The 12,784-nt window shown below is 54.2% G+C and overlaps 1 protein-coding gene across 2 annotated transcripts in view; it reads left to right on the forward strand.

Moving 5' to 3' along the window:
• The window catches only part of KIAA1755 (KIAA1755 ortholog), a 39,959-nt gene that overhangs the window by 4,802 nt on the left and 22,373 nt on the right, over positions 1 to 12,784 (forward strand). For both annotated transcript variants that reach the window (XR_008417730.1, XM_053890263.1), the window contains exons 2-4: positions 5,407 to 5,604; positions 10,243 to 11,572; positions 12,019 to 12,189. Coding sequence is in view for 1 of the 2 variants with exons in the window: in XM_053890263.1 (XP_053746238.1) it covers positions 5,407 to 5,604; positions 10,243 to 11,572; positions 12,019 to 12,189 (1,699 nt within the window). In the remaining variant the exon portion in view is untranslated. The remainder of the gene's footprint in view (positions 1 to 5,406; positions 5,605 to 10,242; positions 11,573 to 12,018; positions 12,190 to 12,784) is intronic.

Genomic DNA, 12,784 nt, shown 5'->3' on the forward strand with positions numbered 1-12,784 from the left:
TCACAGCTTGAATTCTAGAATGGCCCCGACTGGAAGGACCCTTAGAGATAGATAAGCCCAATGCCCCCATTTTACAGATGGGGAAATTGAGACCATGGTCACCCCATGAATCAGGGGTGGAATGTCACCTTCCCTAGATGTTTCCGCCACAGAGGACAGTAGGGGATGACAGCAGCCCTGGGACACTGCCTGCCTCAGCTTTTCCCAGCCTTCTGTCTTCCCAAGCTAGGAGGTGCTGATGCTAAGTGATGCGAAAAAGCTTTGAATCTTGCAGTAGATGGGTAAATCTGGGCCTTTAAGAAGAGTTCAGCACACATCTCAGAAAGCCCAGCTAACAACATCTGGTGAGACCATTTAAAAAGGGAACAGGCCTTAAAAACACACGCAATCGCACTTTTATTTTTCCCCCTTGATTATAAAAGCTACCCAGGCTGGTTACAGAACGTTCGGAAAATCCAGCAAACTATGAAGAAAATTAAAACGGTGCCTTACGAGGCCCCTGCCCCTCACAGCGCTCAGGGGTGACTAACAGTTAACACTTTATTTCATGGCCTCTTGGCTTACACGCGTTTTTACGCAACGGAGATCACACTGCATGGGAATTTTTCTTTTAAAAACTCCCAACAGTCGGAAGAGTAGTTAGCTTCGGGGTGAGGGCCATGCCGGGGAGGGAGCCGTTTTCTGGGCTGGTGAGATCCTGTGCGTTGACCTGGGTAGTGGTCACAGGGATAGGCACGTAGGTAAAGATGCATCGACCTTGTTTATTTTCCTGTAAAATAATAATTGAGGCTCATTGCAAGAGGCTGACACAGAATTCTAGAAACCCCTTTCCTCCCTGCTCCTCTCATACCCAGAGGGAACCAATGGGGACAGACACTTTTCTATGTGGCCTTGAGCTCCATACCAGGTTCCCCGAGTCCACCCAGAAGGCCCCTGCACATCACACATAGTTCTGCGGCCCCCCCCCCCCCCCCAGAGGGGACTCCTTGTCTCCTGCCTGGGAGGGGCTGGAGGGCTGAGGACAGACGGCTCTGGCTTGTCTCACCTTCTCCCTTTCCAGCTTCACGCTGGCTTCTGCCGAGGAACAGTTAAAGGCCCAGCCTGGCTACACTCACTGGGAAGGAATGGAAACACATCGATTAAGTTTCACGGAAATCATTTTGAGGGGCCCGCGTCTGGCCAACGGTGTTTGGGTTCCTGCGGTCCCGGGCAGGGCTGCCCTATTGATTCTGAGGGGAGAGTGGCCAGCTTTCCTTCGTGCAGGCTCCTGGGCTCGTTATCCCATACTTGGACAGCTTATGACGCCCTGGGGTGCGGGCCCGTAGCAGGTAAAGCTCTGGCCAAGAGCTTGGAGCCCCATTAACTTGGAACATTCTTGTTTTTTACTGGCTGCCCCTTAAACGGTTACAGCGTGTGGCCAGTGAGCCAATTTGCGAAAGCCAAAGGCGTCCCATCTGTGCGCTTTAGTGTGCGAGAAGTAAACAGCTTCTTCAGGCCCCGCTTGAAACACTGGAAGACAGGCAGCTGGGAAGTCCGCCCCAAAGGCTGGTGGCTGCTCGTGGCCCCAAGACAGGCAAGACACTGGGGGCAGGGGAAGAGAGCGCACCGGACTGCCCAAGGCTGCGTTGGATGCTGGGTCTGTCTTTCCCCTCCTCTCTGCGACCTTGGACAAGATCAGCTTTGGCTTCTTTATCTGCAAAGTGGGATGTTCCTTCCCTGCTCCAGTCCGATCATGTGGGGAAGCAAGAGAATGTGAGCACAGGGCCTGGTGCCCAGCAGGTGCTTGGAAGCTGTTGTTATTCTTGGGGTAACGGTAGTGGGTTCAGGAAGGGATCAAGAGGGGGCCTTGTCTTCACACAGAGGCGGGGACTCTAGGCTGGTGTGACAGGAGCAGTAAAAATAAAAAACAGGTGGTCGTACCTTTTCCTTTTCGTGGGACCCCTACATCCATCATTGCCCCGGCATCTGCAGAACAATCATCAGAGCAAGATAGGATAATTCTAGAATCCCCGTTTACAGGTGGGGAAACTGAGGCATGTCATGGCAGAGATTGTTTAGTTTGCTGTTGCCCAGAGGTTGGTATGCAGGCCATGGTTGGGCCACACGCTGTCACGGACTGGAGCGAAATAACGCGGGGGACCATGTGCTGGGAGCCTCGGTCTCTTTGAACTTCCCTCTGATCTTCTGAGGACCCCCAGCGAAAACCCCCCTCTCACGATAAGATGTCTTTACCATTACCACCTTTCTAACGCAAAGAGAACCTTAATGAGCCTTCAGGAGGTGACTACATGTCCTAGAAGTTCATTTAGAAAATGTATTTGTTCTCATTGGATATGCTAAAATTCATGACGATGCCAGTGAATGATTAAATTTCCAAAACTAAGATGAAACAAACCTAGCCCAATGCAATGTGCACAGGAGAAAAGAGGCCCAGAGAGGGAAGGCATCTACTCAAGGCGGCACAGTGAAGGGGAACCCAGGAAAGGGAGTGCCCCGAGAGAGGCTGGGTGGAGTGGGAGGGCATGTGGCTGGGCTTACCTGACTTAGTGTGTGTGTGTGTTCACCGATGTCAGACCGGGTCCTCTAACTCTGGGTCCCCATTCCCACTGCCGTCCTCATGATTGCGTGGGTGAGGGGGTAACTATTAGGGTTTGGCCTTACTTTGGAGGGGAAGAGCATTAGGAGAGGTTGCCAGGCCAGAGGAGCCTTTCCTTACTCTGCCAAGTCGAAGACGTCCCCCTCCCCCCTTACCTGGCCCCTCAGCGTGAAAATAGCCCTTCCTGGGCACGCGCAATTTTGTCATCAAGTGCCTGCCTGCAATAAATACATCATCCCCGTTGGGTTTCTGCCACGTCGGGGGCAAAACCCTCCTTCCTTCAGAATGGGGGTTGCAGACATTCATTCATTCCTCCTGCAGAGAGTAATGGGGGCCCTACGCTGTGTGGGTGCTGGGGACAGAACGGTGACAGGGACATTTGTCCAAACGCCATGGGCTAGCGTCCCTGTTTTACAGCCTCCTGGCATTGGACTCTTACTGAGGTAGAGTAGTGCCATGTTTCCTCCTCCTCAAAGTCCCTGTTTAATCTCCCCGGTTCAAGGGACCTCATTTGTTAAAAAAAAAAAAAAAAAAAAAAAAAAAGTGATTTTTCTGTCTTAAGTAAGCTCCTTTGCGCGGGAATCTTATTTGTTCTCAGCTTCCCTTACATCCCTCCGTGACAGATGGACCCAGAGCTTGCAATGAGTCTGGGCCACCCAGCCTGGCTTCCATTAGGCTTTTTAAGAGTTGAAAACCATAACCCATGGGTTCTATTACACTTGGTCAGAAGCCTCTGGTCTTGTCCAAGCTGTTTTTACAGATGGAAAACGTAGTGGTTCAGAGAGGGACATTTTGTTTGTCCTCCCACAACATCGACTCAGCCCCTAGGTTGGCCCAGGCCCCGTGCCAGGAACGGGAGACCCCAGATGAAGAGGAGCCAGTGCCTGCTCTGGTAGTTTCTGTCGCTGCTGAGGGTGGTCACAGACTTGGTAGCTTAAAGCGACACACAGTTATTGCCTCGCGGTCCTGTAGATCGGAAGTCCAACGCGGGGCTTGCTGGGCTTAAATGGAGGGGTCGGCAAGCTGCATTCTTTCCAGGAGACTCCAAAGGAGAGCCAGCATCTAGGGGCAGCCTGCATTCCTTGGCCCGTCCTCTGTTTTTAAAGCCAGAGACATCACATCTCTCGGATCCTTCTTTCATCATATTCCCCCCTGACGCTCACCTCTCCGGTGCCTCTCCCGCTTTGGAGGACCCTTGCGATTGCGTGGGGCCCACCTGGAAAATCCAGGAAACCGTCCCTATTTTAAGGCCAGTTGATTGGCAATGATTATTTTATCTGAAGCTTCAATTCCTCTTTGCCTTGTGAGGTAGCATATGGACAGGTTTTGGAGATTAGGTCACGGGCGCCTTTGCGGGGGGCATTATTCGGCTTACCTTTCCCGTCCTCAGAGAGTCTAGAGTCCTTGAGGGGGATGACAATCAGGGTGGAAACTGCTATGATAGGGGCACCATCGAAGCCCAGGAAAGGGGGCGCCTGACTCGGGTGGTGTGGGAGAAGGAAGTCAGAGAAAATCCCATGGAACAGATGAGGGCTGACCCAAATCTTGACGGGTGAGAGGGAGTTAGCCAGGTGGAGAGGGAGTGGAAGTGGAAGGCATCCCAGGAGGAAGGTACAGCATGTGCAAAGGCCCAGAGGTGAGTGAGAGGATGTACCGTGGCTGAAGCATGAGAGAGGCAGAGAGGCTGGGCGGGGAGGGGGTGGGGAGGCTGAGTATGGGATGCCAAGATCACAGGGGACCTGAATGCCTGGAGGCCAGTGCTTTCCTGAAGGCCGTGGGGAGGGAGCCTTTGAGGGTTTTGAGCATGTTACATCCGTGATCAGCTTTGCATTTGAGGAAGTCACTGTGGGGTCCTGGTCTAGCATGGTTGGAAGTGAGGCAGCCTAGAGATTGGACGGCAATGAGGAGGGGATTGAGTGGGAGAGCCAGAGGCCTGAGTCAGGGCGGGCACAGGGCAACAGGGTTGAGTGGGCAAGTTGGTGAACTCTGGAGGTGAGACAGGTATAGGAGGACATGGCTGAGGATTGTGTGTGAATAGAGGAGGCAAGAGGAGGGGCGGGATGATGAGCAGAGTTCTGGGAGTCTGAGTGGACCATGGGGCCATCACTGAGGTAGGGACACGGGGGAAGGGTAGGTTTAGGGAGGTATTGAGTTGGGTTTGACGTGTTGATGATCTGTGCCCGATGGACATCTAGGGGAGGCATCCAGGAGGCACCTGGTTATGTGAGTCTGGATATAGGAACTCACGAGGCAGCTACAGTAACTTCCACTCATCAGTTACCACTGTGTAACAAACCACCCCGACACTCAGTGGTAAAAAGCAACAATTATTTATTATCACTCACGCACCCGCATGCTGACGCACCTGCGTGTCGACTACAGGTTGGGCTTCACTGACCGCTCGGCTTCAGACAAGGTCTGCAGATCTGTCAGGTGGTGGGACTTATGGACGCTGAGCTCCCCTTTCCTTTGGCCCCTGACCTGAATCCCCCTTACTCTTCCTCCACTCGGCCTTTAGCCTGTGGGTGACATTTGAGCAAAGACCTGCAAGAGGTGAGGGAGTGAGGATGTCTCGAGGAAGAGTATTCTAGGCAGGGGGAGCAGCCGGTGCAAAGGCCCTGAGGTGGAACGGTGCCCGCTGTGTTTGAGGAACAGGAAAGAAGGCCAGTGTGGCTGGAGGGCATGATTGAGGGGTGCAGGGGAGGTCAGGGGCCTCGGTCATATGGGGCCCAGAAGGCCATGGCAAGTGGCCACTACCCTTATTATTGCTGCCACTGTCACTTTTCACACTCTCCTCCTATCCCCTACAGGACCCCCCGTCCCTGGACACAGCCATTCAGCACGCCCTGGCGGGCCTCTATCCCCCTTTTGAGGCCACAGCGCCCACCATCCTGGGGCAGGTATTCCGTCTCCTGGATTCTGACTTCCAGGGGGATGGGCTGAGCTTCCTCCTGGATTTCCTCATTCCTGCCAAGCGCCTGTGTGAGCAAGTGCGTGAAGCAGCCTGTGTAAGTTGGAAGGGACAGTGGGGCCGGGGGACACGCTCTCCCAGAACCGCGGGGCTGGCGCTGAGCAGAGAAGGAAGCGGGTCGGTGCGTGTCTTGTCTCAGAGCAGGAACCGAGGACACGGGGTGGTTCTCCAGGTACCACTGCTCGCCCAAGGGAGACTTCAGCCCCCCAGTGGAACGGGAGGTTCATTTGACCCTCTGCTCTCTGGCTTCTAGGAGCCCATCACGCCTATGCTTTTATCCAGGAGGAAGTCCTGGATAAAAGACATCCCTGCGTGATGGCCCCTCGGAGCCTGCCCTGGGGCTGGCATTGTGGGCAACACCAGGCTGCCTTGGCCGAAGCGGGTCAGCTTCAGTGGAAATAGAGAATGTTCCAGATCTTTCCTGGAGCCCTTGAGGCCTCAGGACTCACTTTCTTCCCAGCAGACCCCTTTGAACCCAGATCTCAGGGAGGCCTCTCTAAGGCAAAGTGGAAAGAAAAGTGTTTTAGGTAGGGCTCATTGGCTGCAAATAACCCGTTCTTTACTCAGACCGGGACAAGGTAATCGGTCTCAGCCCCGAGTTGATGCACCAATCAAATGCCTTAAGGGGTTTCTGTCTCTTGTCTCTGCTTCTCCTTGCTTGCCAACATCATTCTTTTTTTTTTTTTAATGTTTATTATTTATTTTTTAGAGGAAGAGAGAGAGACAGCATACAAGCAGGGGAGGGGCAGAGAGAGGGGGAGACACAGAATCCGAAGCAGGCTCCAGGCTCCGAGCAGTCAGCACAGAGTCCGACGCGGGGCTCGAACCCACGAACTGCGAGATCATGACCTGAGCCGAAGTCAGACGCTTAACTGACTGAGTCACCCAGGCGGCCCTTGCCAACATCATTCTTATAGGCTGTCTCCACACGCCTGGAGCCCAGGGCAGCTCTGGGTTCAAATCTTGTCCTGGGGAGGAGAAAGAACTTTTCCCCAACAACAGCAGATAGAAAAGTTGCAAGGAAGGATCCTGATTGGCCAGGCTTGGGTTCTATGTCCATCCCTGGGCCAATCACTGCAGCCAGAGAAATGGGATAGCAGGATTGGCCAGGCTTGAATCATACCCCTACATCTATGGCCAGACGTGGTGACTGTTGTAAGGGTGGGGACAGGCTGTTGGAGACCACACCCAGGAACTTGTGCACACCCTTCACGGGATTGCTCGGTCCCCTGCGGCTCCAGCCTCAGGAATCACTAAGAGGGTCCGAAAAGGTCCTGCTGGCTGATGTGCGTCAGGGACACCATACATCAGGCACAAAAAGTAAGAGCAGAGGCTGTGTGCATCATTGCAGTGGTAGAAAGAAATGGAATGTGGCAGTAGCTAAAAGCTCGGGTTTTGGAGCCAGAACTAGAGATGTGGGACCTGGAAGGAGATGGAGGCCATTCATCTCACGTGCTCAGGATGGTTCCTGATACAGATACAAACAGTGACGTACAGTCATGGTTACTGCAGAGGGAAGACTCACCGAGCTTGTGCTGCCGACTCCCACATATCCACCCCGACACTATTTCCCGTACGTCCTTCCCCTCCTGACGCCTTCCCCGTGGCAAGCTTTAGAAACTCCCGCTTCCCTTTTCTGGTCATTAAAACTGCATTTGCACGATCTCCTTCCCTGTTTCTCCCGGGAACAAGGGTCACAACGTTTTAATTTCTCTATTTTCAACGACAGGCGACTTTAATTATAATTATAGGTGACTCCCTATCACCTCCGAGCCAGGGGTGGGATCAATACTTTGGTTTTAGGAGTCAGGTGCCCCAGGTTCAAATCCAGCCTCCGTCACTGTGGAGCTGGGGTGGGGGGGTGGTCCGTGTCGCCTGTCTGAGCTTCACTTTCCTTAATGGGAAAGTGGGAATGTTAGTAACACAGCCCCTACCTCACAGAGATGATGCGCGCAGCTTAGCACGGAGCGTGGCGTGCAGTGAGTGCTTAGTAGCTGTTGGCCGTTTACTATCACACTCTTGCCTCTCTCCCTTGGAAGTAATGCGTCAGCTTCAGTCTGTCCTTGTAACCGCCAGCACCCAGAGGCAGCCAGCACCCTCAGATGAAGTCCCGTGGGGATTAGGGACAGACACAGGTGTCCGAGCCTCATGCCCCCTGAGCCTCAGTTTCCTCGTCTCTAAAGTGAGGACGGTGATGCCTGAACTCCCTGCCCCACTGAGTTACTGCGACGTTCAGATAAGACGATCATAACCATCATCTCTATGGTGCGTTGCCGTTTGCAAACTACGGCCGGGTTGTCCGGCCTCGTTCAATGAGACGGTGAGGGACAGCACGTTGTCAACAACAGAGCACTAAAGGAAAGTGGTGGAGGAACTCACGGACTCATGGGGTCGATGGATGTGAAGTTTCCCCGAGGCAGCTGAACTTACAGTGTCACTGACGTGAACCGGCGTATCAACTTAGGGTACAAATACACTCGGTTCTTGATATTTCCCCCAGTTCATAGTCCCAGGAAGCACCTGCTTCATTAGCGGGAACGTCAGCGTCATCGTGTGGAGGTCTCCCCGCCCCGACACATCCAGATTACATAAGATTATCCGGGTTCTACTCAATCCGCAGGAATCCGACCCTTTTCCAAAAGCCAGGTAGCGAGAGACCTGTTGTCAGTCTGGCGGGGCTGTTGTTGCCACGTGGGGTCACTGCTGGACGCGGGTCCCGCACCACCCAGTGGAGCGGTCCCACCAAGAGGGATCGTTGTGTTCAGAAGGGCTCCTGGATGCCCTGCCGTGTCTCTACAGAGAATTGCTGGCACCTTCTGTGTAAACAAAGCTTTTTTTCAGTTTCGCATCACCTGCCACGTTGTTGCCCAGGAAAGGGACATAAACAAGGAAGTAAGTAGATCATAAACCAGGAAACAATACACATTCAGGCCCAGAATAATGGAATGATTTTTTTCACGGTCATCCAGCAAGTTAGTGGCAGGGTCAGATTTCCTGACCTTTCTCTCAGTATCGTTTTGACCTCTCTGTAATCTCTTTGCCTAAAAATTAGAGAATGGGTGGGGGGGGGTTGTGGAGCGCCTGGGTGGCTCAGCCAGTTAAGCGTCTGACTTTGGCTCAGGTCACGATCTCACGGTTCGTGGGTTTGAGCCCAGCATCTGGCTCTCTGCTGTCATTGCAAAGCCCACTTTGGATTCTCTGTCCCCCTCTCTCTCTGCCCCTCCCCTACTTGCACGCTCTGTCTCTCTCTGTCTCTCTTTCTCGAAAAGAACATTAAAAAAAATTATAGAATGGTATAAATGCAGTAAGTGACCATGTTATTTTTTTTTTCAAGTTTTGTTTGAGTAGGGGAGGAGCAGAGGGCAAGGGAGAGACAGAATCCCAAGCAAGCTCCGGGCTGTCAGCACAGAGCCTGACACGGGGCTCAATCTCACGAACTGTGAGATCACAACCTGAGCCAAAATGAAGAGTTGGACGCTTCACTGACTGAGCCACCGGGGCGCCCCTGAACTGTTTTATTTTATTTTATTTATTTTCTAAAAATGTTTTTATTTACTTTTGAGAGAGAGGGAGAGACCAAGGGGGGGAGGGGCAGAGAAGGAGGGAGACACAGAATCCGAGGCAGGCTCCAGGCTCTGAGCTGTCAGCACAGAGCCCGATGTGGGACTTGAACCCACCAACCCATGAGATCATGACCTGAGCCAAAATTGAGAGTTGGACGCTTCACCGACTGAGCCACCCAGGTGCCCTTAGACTGTTTTATTATTTTTTTTAAATTTTTTAATGTTTTTATTTATTTTTAAGACAGAAAGAGACAGAACATAGCAGGGGAGGGGCAGAGAGAGGGGGAGACACAGAATCCGAAGCAGGCTCCAGGCTCTGAGCTGTCAGCACGGAGCCTGACATGGGGCTCGAACTCATCAACCATGAGATCATGACCTGAGCTGAAGTTGGACGCTTAACCGACTGAGCCACCCAGGCGCCCCCAGACGGTTTTATTTTTTAATTGAAAACTCCCACAATCTTTCAAAGGGCAAATGTCGAGAGGAGAAGAAATTAATGTTTGTTGAACATCCACTTAAGTAGTGTATGCCAGGCATACACACACACACACACACACACACACACACACACACACACATAATCTCACTTAATCCTCCTGCCAACCCAATCATATGATACATATTGTTATTCCTATTTGCAGATAGGAAAGTTGAGGCTGGAAGCAGTTATATCATCTGTACAAAGTAGTGATTCAGACCTTGGAACGCACGTCTCCTGGCTCCAAAATGGAGGGCTCAGACTTGAGCGAGGTTGAGAGAGGTTTCAAATAGGTGGGGAGAAGGGACTGTGACCCGAGCAGAGCGGTCTTCATGGGAAAGGCACCTGCTAATGGGTGCCTGCCACGCAGAGCTTTTCTCCCGTGGGCTAGTAGGCTAGCAAGCGTTTTCAAGGTCACGGCCGGGACTAGGGCGAGGCAAGAGAAGGCACCCACTCTCAGGTTTGTTCGACTTGCAAGAGACGGGCTGTCCTTAGGTGCTGCGCCTCTTAGAGGCCAGGCACCTCTCTTGCCCGACCTGCTCGAGTCCATCTGGGAGAGGGAAGGGAGCAGACCCGCGGGCAGGGGCAAGGTCTTTCAGGGCGGGGCTCTCTGACATTGCCCTTCTGTCCACAGGCCCCGTACTCACACTGCCTCTTCCTGCATGAGGGCTGGCCACTGTGCCTGCGAGATGAGGTCGTGGTGCACCTGGCCCCCCTCAACCCCCTCTTATTGCGCCAGGGAGACTTCTACCTCCAAGTGGAGCCCCAGGAGGAGCAGTCCGTCTGCATCATGGTCAAGTGCCTCTCCTTGGACCTCCGCACGGTGGACGCAAAGCCTGTTCCCGCGTCATCCTACCCTACACTCTTCACCCAAACGTGGCTGGAGGCCATCAACAGTGACTTTGACGGAAGCCCTCTGCACAACTGCCTGGTAGCTTCCGAAGATGGGATTGCCCCTGTGCCCTGGACCAAGATAGCCAGCCCAGAGTTTGTGGATGACAGACCCCAAGCAGTGAACGTCCTCTCCCGGGCCTGGGGGTCCCTCGAGTTAGAGGCCCTTGATTTGAGCAGCCCTCCAGAGCCTCATCAGCCCAGGCCCTCAGGCAGCCAGGGGCTGCTTGCCCGGAGCTTGGCCAAGGGTAAGGGCAGGACATATGGGAACAAGTACCCAGGACTCATCAAGGTGGAACAAGCCAGGCCGGGGGAGGTGGCCTTTAGGATGGACGATGTGGCCAGCCAGGACTTAGAAGGAGACTATGTGGCCCTCCTGGAGAGCAGAGGAGGGCCTCCCAGTAGGGAAGTGGAGACGTCCAGTGGGTGTCCTTTGGGGGCACTGGAGGAACCATCCAGAACTAAGGAAATCCTTCTCTCTCAAAGGATGCCGCCCCTCTCAGGGGCCAGGGGGGGACCTTCCTTGGAAAAATGGGCTTGTGAGAAGCCAGCAAGCTCAGAAGAGGAGCCCTGCAGGTTGGGCTCGAGGAGAAAGGTCAACTATAAAGTTAATGCATCCACCCAGGACTCAGAACCCCAGCCCCAGGAGCCCTACCTCCGCGCCCTTGAGGAGCCACCGCCCTGTGCCTCTGGCCTTGAGGCAGGTGGTTCCTCCAAGATGCAGGAACCTCTGGGAAGCCCAGAAAACATGGCGCAACTCAGGCCTGCACCAGAACGAGCGTCCTCCCTGCACCTGTGCTCGGCTTCCCCTCCTGCGGCTCCAGCCCCCGAAACCAAGTTGGAAGAGAGGGCCAAACAGGGGCACGGGAGACTTCCCAAGCCTGAGACTGGCCCCAGTCAGAATACCTCCTCTCCTACATCCCCTACTTCTGGGCTCAGATTCTCCCTCTTGAAAGGGCAGAGGCAAGCCCCTGGGCCCCCAGAGAAAGCCTCCCTCCAGCCCGACAGGCGCTGGAAAGTCTTGCGTTCACCCTCGTCTCCCACGACCAACCGAGCCAAGCGCGTGGGGAAAGGTAAGGTGTCCGCTCGCTCAGCCGGACGGGGGTGCTGTTCTCTGGATGTGACCAGGCGACAAGGTGGCGCGGGTCGCCAGGGACGGAGCCCCTCTGAACTGGCTCAGTCTCGGGGATTTGGTGCACAGGTGGCATGTCGAGAGGCTTGAGGTCTCATGGGTCTGGAACTGGCTTGGGTTGAGTCGGCCTGAGTCCGCACCCGGCTGGGTCTGGGTGACCTTGATCAAGGGCTCCTTCTCTGTGCAGTGGGGGCCTCACCTGCCTCCCAGAGTCGTTTTGAGGTTCAAAGACACGCCAGAGGTAAGGAGCTTAGCACAACGCCGGCCACCCAGTAGGAGATCAACAGCCGGAAGCTTCATCATCAGTCAGAAGGTGAAAGAGAAGACATTTCCTTTGGGAAAACCCAGAGGATTAATACCCTTTTCTTTGTTGTCGTTCATCCCCAGCTGGAAAGACTCAGACCGAAACATCTGGCCCGGCTGCTGACTCAGGCCCACGGACTGGGGAAAAGGCCGGCTTCCCAGAAGTCCCTCTGGATGAGGAGCCCCCAGGGCCTGAGCCTAGGATTGGGGCCCTGAGTGTGGAGATCCTCCAGTCGAGGATGGCTTGCCTGCCAGGTCTCGGGGGTCGCAGGGCAGCTGGAGGTGAAGGGGAGGGTGCTGGTGGGGGTGGGGTGGGGTGGGGCTAGGGCGGCCTCTGAGCATCCTGGTGCTGGTGGGTGTGGAGGAGACAGGGAAAGTCCTAGAGGCTTGTGTTCGGGGCCAAGCCTCTCTGAGACTCAGGTTCTTCATTTTTCCAGCGAAGGAGTTGGATTCTATGAAGCAATTTCTAGATACCCGTCCATCCATCCAGCCAGCCATCCATCCTACTTTCAGTGAGGCAGCCAGGTGTCTTAGGTCAGTTCCGTAGAAGCAGGGCCTGAGACAGAGCTCCTTGGGAAAGCGATTTGTTGAAGGTTGCTCTCAGGAGAAGGGGAGTGAGAGAAGCAGGACAGGGCAGGGGAGGAGCTAAGCAAGGATGTGGCCTGACCCCATGAGGAGCATCAACTCATACCACGGAGCCGGTTCCATTTTAAGGTGTAGGGGGCTGGGCTTTTGTAGGCTTGGGTCCGTTGGTCATCACCCCAGGCTGATCCTGGGATGGGGGTGCATGATCCAGGATGCATGAATGCTGCCTGAGCCCATGATCCAGTTCAGTTGGGGGCAATTCTCC

This window comes from Panthera pardus, unplaced genomic scaffold, assembly GCF_024362965.1.
Source record: "Panthera pardus isolate Hobbes unplaced genomic scaffold, ASM2436296v1 HiC_scaffold_25, whole genome shotgun sequence".
Lineage (NCBI taxonomy): Eukaryota > Metazoa > Chordata > Mammalia > Carnivora > Felidae > Panthera > Panthera pardus.